At 38.3% G+C, this 13,823-nt stretch overlaps 1 protein-coding gene across 1 annotated transcript in view; it reads left to right on the forward strand.

Moving 5' to 3' along the window:
• COL19A1 (collagen type XIX alpha 1 chain) overlaps positions 1-13,823 on the forward strand; it is a 172,946-nt gene that overhangs the window by 35,206 nt on the left and 123,917 nt on the right. The window contains exon 9 of the mRNA XM_057368851.1: positions 7,145-7,198. Coding sequence (XP_057224834.1) covers positions 7,145-7,198 — 54 coding nt within the window. The remainder of the gene's footprint in view (positions 1-7,144; positions 7,199-13,823) is intronic.

Consider the following 13,823-nt stretch of genomic DNA (forward strand, 5'->3'; position numbering starts at 1 on the left):
TATCAAACAATTGTCACTTTTTAGTTTTCGCCTAAATTACCAGCACAGGGAGTTTCCTAGCATTTGTTTGGGAAACTGCTCTTCTGCTCCTGACCTGATCCATTTAGACTATTATTGCTACTAAGATGAGAAAGGAGACTTCACAATGCTGATTTTTTTTTTTTTAACTTTTAATCTCCCAGCCAATTAGCAATATTTACAATGCTCAGTGTAGTGCCTCAAAATAAAGCATGTGAGTGTCTGTGGTGACTTCTGGTTCTGTTCTTCCCCTTGTTTTACAAAAAGAGCCTCATTGCTTGGATTCTCTATGCATGGGACTGTTTAAGAGTCAATTAACCCTGCTGCACYCAGCAGTTCAGCCTGAAGAGAGTATGTTGACATTTATGAATGTCCTTTACCAAAATTGAATGAATCAACAGGTTAAAGTCAGGGGTAGTACAGCAAGCAGGTAGAAAACTTAATTTGAACTTTTCTTATATTTGACCAGTAATTGTTACTTCCTAGCCTGTAGTGGGTAGATTTTTTTTCTTTTTAGAGGGGATGGAGTAGGGGGTTGGATGGAGAGTACAATACGACTGTGATCAAGATTGGCTCRCTGACCTTTGGGAGCAAACAAATCCTGTGTTGAATGGTGCCTGCCATGATGGAGCTGAATGCAACATTCTCTGAGATTTTAGTGCCGTTTTTCTTATTGCCTCTGCATTTACCAGTCTTCAGTAAGGCTCACTCTCAATGGTGGCCTTGTTACATCAGTAATTAGACCTGAAGAGGCAGAAAGACTCCAGAACATTCCAGCTATGTAGGATACATGATTTATTTGTGTAAAGGAAACTAAGACTCTAGCTGAGTGTTTTGTGTAGGCAGCTTCTTGATAACTTTGCAGGCCATTTATCCAAAAACAGGACTTGTCTGAGTTGTGTGTGGTTCCTAAGCCAGTTTCCCCCTTTTCTTGTGCTCAGCTTCTCATTTTATTGTTTCTTTTACTATAGGCATCCAACTAACTATATTTAAATGCTGTTGTCATTGCAGTATCCAAATGAAAATGTTAATTTTTTACTTTCTTTCATGAAAAATTTCTGGTTTTGTTGATATTATCTCTTTCTCAGCACAACAATTCCAATTTCCCTTCCACTTCAATTAATTGTACRATTGAATTTACATGTATTTTTGTTGCTATGGGATTGACAAGGAAGTCTCTGCCTACACAAACTGATATTAGTCTATATTCAAGCCCCCCAAAATTGCCCTTCAGTCTAATTGTACCCTAAGAGACTGTTCAGGAACATCTGAACTATCACCAGTATAAAWTATGATAGCTTGTAAGCCATTTTGGACACTCTGAATTTAATTGTTAGCCTATTTCCACTTCATTCCTGTACTCTTGGTATCTTAGTACCTCTGAACAGGTCTGAGGCAAAGTCCAGAGTATATTGCAGGCCCAAAGGACTGAAATGCTGTATTTTCACTGGAACAAACATTCATGCAAATATTGAAGTATCTCTGGCAAGCTGTGCATGAGAATGCACAGGAGCATCACTGATCAAAATGATGCCATTTGTGTGAATAAACTTCCTGTTTGCATACCTGCCCTTCCACTGTGACTTYATGAGGACAGTTCTTCACTCAAAAGCATTGTCTCTGGTACTTTGGGCATGAAGGAGTTGGTTTGCTCTGAAGAATATTTTTGTTGGAAATTCAGCTTCTGCAGCAAGGGCCCACCTCCTGCTCTTCAATTTCTCAATAATTAGTCACCAGGACCGGCTTTATTTGCTATTTACTAAGTGTACAATTTAGGCTATGCCTAAATAATCTGCTGTGTTACTCTCAAGGCAGCTTGATTCCTAGCACAGTGTATTTCAAAAATTGCAAGTGGACACAAGTCAGCTGGAAGTCTCCTGTGATTTAACACATTTTGATATCTGCTGTGGATCTGGGGTTTCTCTTCTGCTGATCTGAGTGAGAAATTTACTGTGTTTTCTCTTTTGGAAGCAACTTCTGCTACTTCAGCATGGTCTATAGCTTCTCAGAGTCTTACAAACATATTTGTTGTTAGCAAATGTCTTTTGATAATATTGTAAAGTCCTGTTTTGTCCTCAATATGTGGAAATTCTTCAGAAAGACAGAATAGGGATGACTGTAATTGGAATGATTACATATGTGCTGAACATATAAACTGATTTTCTCTCTAAAGGGGCTAAAAAACTATGTTTTCTATTTTTACTTCTTTTAAGCAGACTTAGTGCCAATGAAATATTTTAAATTGGAATCTAAACAGAATTAAATATTTTGATAGGACATTAAACCAATCCAAGCTGTGTTAATAGGTCATTGGTTAATGCTGTAAGTGCAGTAGGGGCCGAAAAGCTGGAGGCAGACTGCTTTCAAATATTAAAATGCCTGTTGATGCACACCATGGAGAAATTTATTGCTATTCAACTTCACTAATTTAAATTTTACTTAAGGAAAGAGAAATTAAAATGGCTATTTTGGGATTAGTAGAGATAGGTTTATGCAATATATTATTGCATTAGGAAAATATTTGTAACAGAACGATATGAAAAAATAACTCCTGGAGAACAAATGAAGTGTTTGAACTGCTCTTTCTGCCTATTTTCCTTGCTAGACTTTATTTCCTGCTCCTCTGAATTTCCTCTTAAAATCCAGTCCACTTGATTCCACCTAAAAAAGCATATCTGTTGTATTATGCAGCCTTGAGAATGGTTCCTTTCTCGGTCAGTCTTTGTTGCAGAGGTTGTTGATAGGGACCTGGAAGCTGGAATGCAAGAAAAAGAAGAAAATAGAGCAAAATATGACTGGCTGTCAGTTATGATAAAATCAGGAGTTGCCAGTATATTTAATTGAATAAAATCTTACAGTAAACAGAAGGAAACATTTCRTGCTTGAAAACCGAAGAATTTATGGGTTGTCCAACTTATGGTTTACCTTCTAATAGTCCAAGTTATCAAATTTATAAGGGAAAATATAATCAGTAATGCAACTTGATTTTTTTCTTATAAGAAATTCTGAAATGTAGACTTCTTTTCTATGTTACCGTATTTTCCATTCCAGTATTTGTCTCAGCCCTGAGTTTAAGTCTTCCTGAGGAGTGGAGATGGTGGCAGTGAGTCCTCACCACTGTGAGGTGCTCAGAGGTGTGGGGGAATGTCACCCTTCCCCAGGGAGGTCACTCTAGAGCTGAGGCTGAAGCAGGGGAGCCAGCAGTGCAGGGGTTAAACCAGTAACACCCAGATCAGGCCATGGTGAGGCTGAGCCCCTGCACTGACAGGACAGAGCACAGCTGGGGGCTGTGCTGGGAGTAATGGGGGTGATATTTCCTGGTCTCTCTGCTCCCTGCTGGTCCCACAGAACCAGGAAAACTCTGCCTTTGGGATGAGTTTTCCTTTTCTTAACACATTCTCTGAGTGTGAATTTATTTGTTCTTTCTCATTAATAATACACTTTTTTTTTTTTTTTAAACCTGGTCATTTCTGGTGATGTTGTGTCCTGGTTTTAGTTGAGACTGAATTAATTTTGTTCACTGTGCCAGTATGGGGCTGTGTTTTGGATTTGTGCTGGAAACAGGGTTGCTAACACAGAGACATTTTCATTATTGCCAAGMAGTGCTTGCACAGTGTCAAGGTCTTTTCTGTTCCTCACGGTACCCCAGCAGTGAGGAGGGTGGGGTGCACGAGGAGTTGGGGWGGGGACACAGCCAGGACATGTGACCCCAGATATGAAAGGGATATTCCATACCTACACATGGTGTCCTGCTCAGTGTATAAAACAGTGGGAAGGAGGAGGAAGAGAGGGGACATCTGGAGTGATGACATTTGTCTTCCTAAGTCACCATTACATGWGATGGAGCTCTGCTTTCCTGGAGATGGCTGAACACCTGCCTGTCCCTGAGAAGCAGTGAATTAATTCCTTGTTTTGCTTTGCTTGTGTGTGTGGCTTTTGCTTTCCCYATTAAGCTGTCTTTATCTCAAGTCACAGACTTTCTCATTTTCACTCTTCCATTCCTCTTCCCCATCTGACCCGGGGCTGGAAATGAGCGAGTGGTGCCTGGGGCTCWGTTGCTGTCTGGGATTAAACCACAACATAATGCATATACAGAGATGACAACTGGGAAAGCTAATTTGCTTAATCAAATCTTACCAAACCAAACCTGATTAAGACTAAGGGGTRTTTTGACAACTGATGTATATCACTCCTTTTATCTGAACTAATATGTCCTGCACTGTAGACAAGAGCAGTGTTGCAATGCAATACTATAGCTGTGTGTGCTCCAGGCCATKTTAATGCCACTCTGTTATGTGCATTTGCTTTTATCTTAGTATTAAAATCATCATCTGTCCCAGATTAGTACAAGATTAAATGTTTCTGTGGTAAATTAGTCCCACAGCATATAACATTGTAAATACTTTGTAAATAGACATGCACTTAGGAGGGAAAATAATGTGTTTAAATGTGTCTTAAAAGAATGGGTTTTGGCTTTATATGAGCAAGGACTGTAATTTGTTAAYTAATTATCAGTCTGTCATTTTCTCTATCAGCACATTTACCTGTAGGCTRTCTCTGYTSTCCATGACTGKATTTTGTGTCTGTTACAAGCATTTCTAGTTCTACACCAGGTGTGCTCAATAAAGACTTCAAGGTGCACASAGGTAAAGGTCAAAGCTTTTGAAACTCTCTCAATCATTATTRTGAAAATGATCACAAGTGTAGGACTGCAGGCAGACTCAGATGTGTAAAATCATTTCCACCTGAGATTGAAGGCTGGTGACTTTGGAAAGAAGCATGTTTGTGGTCTGCAAACACTTTATAAGAATTTTTTTTATCTTGGCTTCATGGAAAGTTGACGGAAGCAYTTTTTCTTTAATTTTTTAGTATCAACCTGCTGAATTTCCACACTGTCTGTGATTTTACCGAAAATRAATTGTCAAAAGTATGATAGCCATCCTATTGCTTGCAACAGATCCCACTSTGAAAAAATGTGCTACGGCATAAGAATTTTATTCAATGAATAGCTTATACTCAGTTGAAAAGGGTTTTCACTGTCACCCTYAGTAAATCCTGGCAGTAGTTTTACAGCTCCCAGTTCTACCTTTGGGTGTTGTTACACTGTGYGTACCTCATAACCTATAAATCTCAGCATTGTACTGCTAATTTGACCACCTTACTAACTGCTACTACACCTTAATTACTGTTTTTCCTGGCATCATATCCTTCACTTTCATGAAGGGCTTTAAGATCTGCAGATGGAAAAGAAAATACCATTAAAAAAAAAAAGGTAAAGATGCATTTGCTCTATTTTTAGTTTTAGTCTGTCATGCTGTTTGTATGAATACTGCTAGATACCTATAGTATCTGATATTTATATTCATAAAAGCATGAAAAACTACAACCTTTCAGCCTGTGGTTAATAAAAATCACAATTAGAAGCATAACTTGAAGATCTAATTTGCTCTAGAAAATAATTGTCTTCAAGATGGGGAGCCTGTCTGCAGTTAGTGGAACAGAARTGTAAACATACCTTGGTTAATTGGCTAGTAAGTCATGCAGGCTAAAGGCTTCCTGGCGTGCAGCAGGCTGTGTAATTTTAGACTATACAGTGTATAAAAATACACTGCTGAAGGTAACAAAGTAGTTCTGGTCTATTAAAATACTGGCAAGTGGCATCAGGGAACAGAGGATGCACAGATAAGAGAGTCACTCTGTGGGTGATTAGATAAGGTAACCTTTRTCTTTCAAAGTGCCAGTGAATTCATGCTATTTGCACAGACAGGATTCTGGGCTATTTCTGAGATGGAGCTCTTTAATATCTATCCATGATCTGGGTGAGGGGATCGAGGGCATGCTCAGTGAGCACAAGTCTTGTGGAGCACCTGAGGGAGGTGGGGTTATTTAGGCTGGAGAAAAGGAGTCTCAGGGGTGACCTTGTTGCTCTCCACAACTGCCTGAAGGGAGGGCATAGCCAAGTGGGGGTCAGAGTCTGCTCCAAGAGAGCCAGTGGCAGGACAAGAAGGAATGGCCTCAGGCTGTGCCACAGGAGGTTCAAGTTGGATGTCCGGAAGAATTTCTTCTCTGAAAAGGTGATCAATCACTGCAATCAGCTGCTCAGGGAAGTAATGGAGTCACTGTACCTGGAAGTGTTCAAGCAATGACTGGATGTGGCACTTGGGGCTGTGATCCCATTGACGTGGTGGTGGTGTTCAGTCAAAGGTTGGACTTGATGATCCTGGAGGGGTTTTTTTAACCTTTATGATTCTGGAATATGACAAACACTGTTGTTGTGTACTTCTTGCCAATGTCACTGCCCTTTTAAAACTTYAATAACTTCATTTCAGAATAGAGCTACAATGCTTTTCTTGCTGGAGGATGTTCTTTTATTGGTACAAGTAGACACACCTGATGTTTTGTTTTTAAATGAAGCCTATATTGTTTCAGTGCTTTTGTTGTATACCTCTAGCAACCAAAAGCTTTTTATTTTCAATTTTTTAAACCTTATACTTGATATTATTTGGCAAAATTTCTGAGTTTGATGTTTCTTATGTCATTTTTAAGACTTATGGTCTAATTTACAGCTGCTGGGATCTTCCATAACTCACGTGATCAAGTCAGTCATTTTGTCTCTCCAAACTAAAATTTTCTCTTATAGATTGCTTATGGTTTGGTTTGGTTTCTCTGAGGTTTGGTTTGGTTTCTCTGAGAGGCTAAAAGGGAGGGAGTGCGGAGCTGAATTTAAAGTTTCTTTTTTTTTTATTTTCTTTCAAAAATATTGCAGTTCCATGACTTTAGACAGATCTGTATTACGTGTTGAGCTTTCTCAGTGTAGAACTGAAAATGGACCCTCTTGGTTTCACTCTGCTGCAATGAATTCCTTTAAAATTAGTGGATTTGCTTTCATGGAAATGTGGATGTGCAATTATTTGTCAGATKAAGGTATTAATTGACAGTATAGGTGTTTTAAAATTTATTTGTTTTGCTGATTTTAGTGTTACATGTAAGGCATCCTCCTCCACAGTGGATGCTTTACTTAAAGATCAKGTAGAAGATGCATTTCTGATGAATCTGATATGACTGGAGTAGTTGTTACGAACCTCAGAAGTCTTTAGAGCTTCTAATTGATTATTTTGTTTTTCAGGGTGAGATGGGTGTGAAAGGACCGGATGGTGTTGCTGGTCTGCCTGGTGAAAAGGTATGTTCATGTATGTTGATGTGTGATTTAACACACAGGAAGTGTTCAGTCAGTGGCCTCTCTGTAATTATTTACAGAAATGGGAGGGTAGAGCACTTCTGCTAGAAAATGAATTTCTTACCTGCACTGCCATATTTTTGTAGCACACTGAAAAAGCTTTTCAGATCAGTAGCATTGTCTGCAGATGTGTTTGTTTGGTGGGTTTTTTTCCAAGAAGTGGGGATTATATACAGAGTTAAAGGTAGCTGTTTGTTCCACTTGCCCAGTTTGTGCTCTGCAAGCTTTGAGAAGAGCTCTTGTGCACCCAACATTCTGCTTGGTAGAGCTTGAGATAGGCACCACTGACTTTAATCAAAGATTTGGAATAGCCATGGCTGGGAAAGCATGCCAGCCTACCTGTGTCTTCAAGGATAAGTTTCACTTTGTTTCAGAATGTTAGTGTGCAAATTAAGAAAGTTGTATGCATTTACTTGGTTCATTACTACTTACCTGTATTAGAGGAAGTCTGTAAGTTTAAAATCTAGCGTTTTCAATATGGAGATGGCTCTCATAAAACTGAGGAAAGAGCTTGTTGTTGTCAGGTTTAAAATCCGTGGTTTTACAGGATACAGAATTATGAAACTGTTTTTTATTTTTATTTACTATGTCTCAAATTGTGATTTGTTAAAAATGGGAGGCAGATGTATAACATTGCCAAAGTTCTGAGTTAAAGTCAAGGTATTTGCTACTCATGTTAAGTTGAATATGGAAAAATGGAGAACAGACTGCAAAGCTGCTCAAAGGACTTTGCAAAATGAGGGACTGAATTGTCAATGGTATAAATAACTCAGAGAAAGCAATAGTCAAGGATGTGGATGAAAACAAAGGAAGCATCATGCATTTYATGTCAGACTCTGGACTAGCTATTGCTRTTCAGGAAAGTGATCTTGGAATTACAGATCAAGGAAAACCTGGATTCACTGTTTAGTACTAGTTAAAAAAAACAATATTTAGGAATTACTAGAAAGAATTACTAAAAGCAGAAGCATTTTAATGTCACAATTTTAATGGATCTGTATTATACAGGAATTCGAATGATGCATACAGTTCTTACATCTCAGTGTGAGTCTAATAATACCAGAAAAGATTCAGAGGTGTCAAGAGTGATCATGAACACTGGGCAACTTCTAGCTCAAATAAGAAAAAATGTTGACATATTCTGTTCTCTGTACAGTCCTGAATGGAGCAGAAAAGATTAATAGGGACTGATTTATTTATTTATTTTATTCTTCGGTGTGTGAATTAGAGCATCGAACCTATCTGACAGCAAGTTCAAAAAGGATAGAAAGGGCTCTTTTTCCCTGTTACAATATTACAGTTTGAATACTGTCACASAACTTGAAAAGTCTGAAAAAGTGTTGGAAAATTAATGGAGTAAAAATCCATGGAGTGTATCAGTTTGCTTGTCTGAAARTTCTTGAACTCCAAGAGGCTGTAGTCTGGGAAAGCTGCTGGAGAAGTCTTTATGGCTGCCCTGCTGTTACATTTTTCTGTAGACATCTGCTGTTGCCACGATTGTAGTCCTATAATTGACTGGAGAAACCTTTGATTTGATCCAGATAGACAGTGTTTTACTTTACTGTGCTCCTAGATGTGAATTAATGGAAAGAGTGATTGTAAGGCATTGTAGATTGAGATTGACCTAGAATGAAGCTGTGTTTTCCCTTGGCACTTTCTGTAGCTCCTGCTCTGATGTTATCTTACTTTAAACTTACCAGGCTGTGTTGCTTTTCCAGTCCAAGTTATTATTATTATGGTTTCCATGGTTAATATTGTTTGGGTTTTTTTGCTAAGCGCCTTGCAAATTCATTGTCAGGCCAAATCCCAAAGCTCCTGTTAGTTTATATGAAGCTCAATAGTCAGATCATATTTAATATCAAGACGTACTTTTTCTGAACATTACCATTCTTTTACTTCAGCCTATATAAAATACCATCGTTGCAAATTTAAAATGAACTAGCATGAAATATGAAGCTGTCAAATCTGAAGAGTTTTAAAGTAATAAAAGGAAGCCAAGTATTTTGTACATGCATAGCTAGATGAAGAAACTGAGATCCAGCTCCCCAGCTTCTGCTAGCTGGTGTTTTCATGTGTGTGCTGAGTAGTGCAGTGCTGTRTGCATTAGCTCCTTTCTGGAGCTAGAATGAATATTTTCCTTATGTTGTGAATGGGTTAACATGTGTTTCTCAGGTAATGCATCAAGAACMATATAAATTTGTAGAGTCTTTTATTTTTGTGCTTCTTTAAGTGTGGCGTTGTGGATGTTAACATYGTACCTAGAGTTAAAGACAACAAAGTGGAGGAGGAGCACCAAACCTGTCTGAGTTCAAKAAGTGTTTGGACAACACCCTCAGGCTCAGGGTGGGATTCCYGGGGTGTTYTGTGCSAGGAATTGGACTTGAAGCTCCTGATGGCGCCCTTGTACCTCAGCATATTCTATGATAAAAATACTCTTAATCACTATTGTTTGCGAAGACATCTGCCTCATACCAGGATGTTGAGGTGCAGATTGTGCAGTGTTGGGAGAGCATTCTGAGGAGCTACTGCTCTTTGTTTATCCTCTTAAAGCCTTCAACATCTCTATTACTGGAGATGTTAAATTGCTTGGTATGGCTATTCTTACGGTTTCTTAAGTTTTTGTATTTCTGAGCTTTGTGCAGATGTGCCCTAGTCATTAGYTAGAAGCAGGAAGAAGGAAAAAGAAATTATACCCTTTTTTAATGTAATTTAAGTTTGATACTTTAAAGAACTAATGCACCCAAAACTTATCCACTGCAGTACTCTTTTGCTTATTCTTCATTCCCTGGGGAAAGATTCAGAGAATAAATAAGCAATAGATTTTACTCCTTTTGTTTTGTGCAAGCAACAATATCAATACATTTGATCTATTTTAGATATTTACCTTAGAATGAGATAAACTGTTCAAAGTCATGCTTCTTAAGATTGATTATCTCAAACATACCTGACACCATGAAAAACTTAACTTAGAATAATGTTATGCAATGGACTTTATTACTTATCTCTCTTAACAGGAGAATCTCCCAAAACATTTCTTCATGCTCATTAAACAGTGAGACATCTATATTGCCTTGAGTTTCAAGGATCTTAAGTGTGATAATTGTTCAGTCTCCAATTGTGACACTTGGCCTTCAGTCACTTTTAAGACATACTGTCACTGAGAGCATAATTTYGCATTCACTAAGTGCTGCAGTGGGTTTGTGACAGTTTGCTAGTCAATAGGTGCACAAGTAAGTAGTGCAGACTTCTAAGGTTCTTGCCCATCAAGAGGCTAAATCTGCTGAAGGCTAATACAGAAAACATCGTTTAGATCTTGATGACTCTCGGATAACATAAGAATAGCCTTAAAACCCTAAAGTAAACAAAGGAATGTTCTGCCCATAATTCTGCAGTTTTGTGGATTTTTCAGTTYTTATAAGCTGTCAAAGTAAAAAAAATGAGGTTGTCTCCAAAAGTGTCTGTTGTCTCATCTGCCTTCAGGTTAAAAGCAGTCAGTGTGATGATGCTTAYGACCAATCCTGAGAGTTAAGAATCTATTGCAGACCCTGTGGAGCCCTGCCTCAGGCCCCTGAAATCAAAACACAGTAGATAATCAGCACCATTACATATGTCACTGTCTACTTGATGYCCACCTATCTACTTCCTTCATCCCCATCCCTTTTTCAGGGAACTGTCATAAGAGATTTTTCTTTTAAGTAGTAAAGCCTTCTTGGGGCAACAGGACAAATTCTTGAGATTATCAGAAGAGATAGTTCTGAGATATTTGTTTATCATTTTAAAATAARAGGGCAGTAGTCTTCCCTTGGAGGGAAACTTGCTTCCTTAGGAGGCTATCAGAAGAGATGGAATACAGTGGAATGATCCCTTTCCTGCTATCAGGACTGATTTGTTGCYCAGCCTTCTGGGGACACTTCTTCAAGGTATCTGTCAAACTCTGGTACAAGAACAACTGGCAGTCATGGTTAATCAGAATCCCTAAAGTGTGTCAGGCCTTCGGCTCTGTCCTTCTGGCAATGTTCAGCAAAGTCYGTGGGAACAGTGTTGAAGGAAGCACTGTGTTAGCCTACTTCTTGGTGATTAGCAAGTGATATTGCCTCTGGATATGCTTCTGAAGCCATTTAGTATAACTACATTGCAGCCAGAGTGCTGCTTATGGCATGAGAAATTAAATCTGCCCCTGAAGTGGAGGTTTGAGGTGACTGGACTGCTTTAATGTATATTATGAAAGTCACCTATCTGTTGCAGATCAGGCTCCACAAATTAACCAATCCTGAYCTAGCAGTTAGACTCATTATGGCAACAAGAAAGAGTTGTTTACATGGTTTACTTTTACATGGGCAGGTAATGGTAGGACAAGGGGGGATGGTTTTAAACTGAAGTATTTAGATAGATTTAGGTTTTAAACTGAGCATTTTAGATAACTTCCTTTAGATGTTAAGAAGTTCTTTGCTCAGAGGGTGGTGGAGTACTGGAACAGGTTGCCCAGAGAAGCTGTGAAGTGTTCAAGGTCAGGTTGCATGGGGTCCTGAGCAACCTGATCTAATGGGTGGCATCCCTGCCCATGGCAGAGGAGTGAACTAGATGACCTGTAAGATCTGTTTCAACACAAGCCTTTCTGTGATTCTGTGATCCTCCTTTTATGGTGTATTTCCAGGTACCTCCAAGTACRTGAGAGGAGGTTCTGGTGAGTGTTGGTCTCTTCTTCCAGTAAAAAGTGAAAAGATAAGAGAAAATGGCCTCAAATTGCACCAGGGGAGGTTTAGATTGCATACTAGGAAAAACTTCTTCACCMAAAGGGTGATGAGTCATTGGAATAGGCTGTCCAGGGAAATGGTTTAAGTCAACATCCCTTGAAGTTTTCAGAAACGTGGCAGTTGGTGACATGGTTTCATGATGAAGTTGGCAGTGTTGGTTAATGGTTGGACTGATCCTAGAGGTCTTCTCCAACCTTAATGATTCTATGGCTGATGTGTGTTGTGAGTCCTGCTAGCCAAAAAAACCTTGTGCTTCTGAGGATGTGCTGATGGCCATAAGGCTCAAAGGACTCAAGCTAAGGAAAGTCAGTTATTTGCTCTGTTCTTGGACTTTCTGTATTTTTCTATTCTTTTCTATTATGAATTTTTTTTTTCTTAATCAGTGACTACATTCTAAAAAATACAACTGATGTAGGTAGAAAGGTAATTCAGAACATTTGTGAAATTAAACTGGGTTTGTCCATTCCCCTTTATCCACACCTCTCTAGTAATTGCTTTCTTATGATTCATAGTATGCAATTTATAGTATAGAGGTCACAGTGGTGGAGGTGATGTATCTATGTTTCTTAAACTATATTTTGTGAAATACTTGTGGCAATATTCACTTTGAATATTTGAACTTTCAAATGGCTTAATATTGCTGTTTTATTTTTTGCACTAATTTTTGCAATCTAGATTATGAACCATATTCCTAAAACATTAAATATATTGAGTAAGCTTTTTAAAATAGCTGGTGTTGTATGTGAGCTTGAAGCTGTGAGATATTCAATATGCTGTGCATTTGCTAATGCACTCTATAGATGCTCCTGCAGTAAATTAATACAAAAATTTAGACCGAAAAGAGAATACGCAAATCAAAAAGTGTTTACTGCTACGCAACTTAATTTGTTGAAAGTTGAAAGTCAGACCAGAGAATTTGTTGAAAGTCAGACCAGAGAAAAAATGAAATGTACATTTCTAGAGCTCTGCCAACTCTAAGAGTGCCATTTGTAGTTTGTGTCAGGAAAATGAAGTTTACATGAAATGGGGTTTACATGAAACTGTTCGGGAGGTACCTGCAAAAGGATTAGTCCTTTTTTTCAAGCACGTGTATTTGTGATGATGTCCTAATAAATTGCACATGAACTTAAACGTTTTGTGAGCTAGAAGATAACAGTACTAGAATAAATAATGCTGCTTGAAGTGGTATTTTTCCTTATTTAACTGTGTGTGTCCTATAGTTACCTGGAACTGCAGTTTTGTCAAGTCCAGTGTCACTGTGCTGTCTTCAATTTTAACTGATCTGGAAACCAAACAGTGATGATTTCATTTTTGATAAATGTGATTGTCCTTTTGGAATGGGGTTCTCTTTAGATTTGATACAGGTAAGGAAATTATTAGTGAAGGRCTAACCAAAGCATGATATAGATACCATTTGTGGAATGAATGCTGCATCAAAACAGCCCAGTGTCCATCAAAACAGTCCTGAATGGTCCACTTTGCACTGCCTGGTGGGAAGAGCTCTCCTTTCCCTTAGTGGTACCTGTGAAAATGAACTTGAAAACTTCTGCATTAAAAGTTTGGGGTTTTTTTTTTGTTTTGTTTTGATTTTTGTTGGTTTTTTTTTAAATATGTGATTTAAACTTGATATAAAACATGGCCTAGAAATGGCCAATGCTCTGTTTTCCAACATGATGTAATTTCTATATGTGAACTTAAAATTTGGAAAAAAAAATAAAATTACATGGTAGTGTAGCTTCAAATTGCTTTCAGAGATGTTTTCAATACCCGTACTGAGTTACTGCAGGCTCAGGGCTTCAGAGCCAGCTATGTCA

This window comes from Malurus melanocephalus, unplaced genomic scaffold, assembly GCF_030028575.1.
Source record: "Malurus melanocephalus ecotype Western Australia unplaced genomic scaffold, MMel_1.1 scaffold_4, whole genome shotgun sequence".
Taxonomy (NCBI): Eukaryota; Metazoa; Chordata; class Aves; order Passeriformes; family Maluridae; genus Malurus; species Malurus melanocephalus.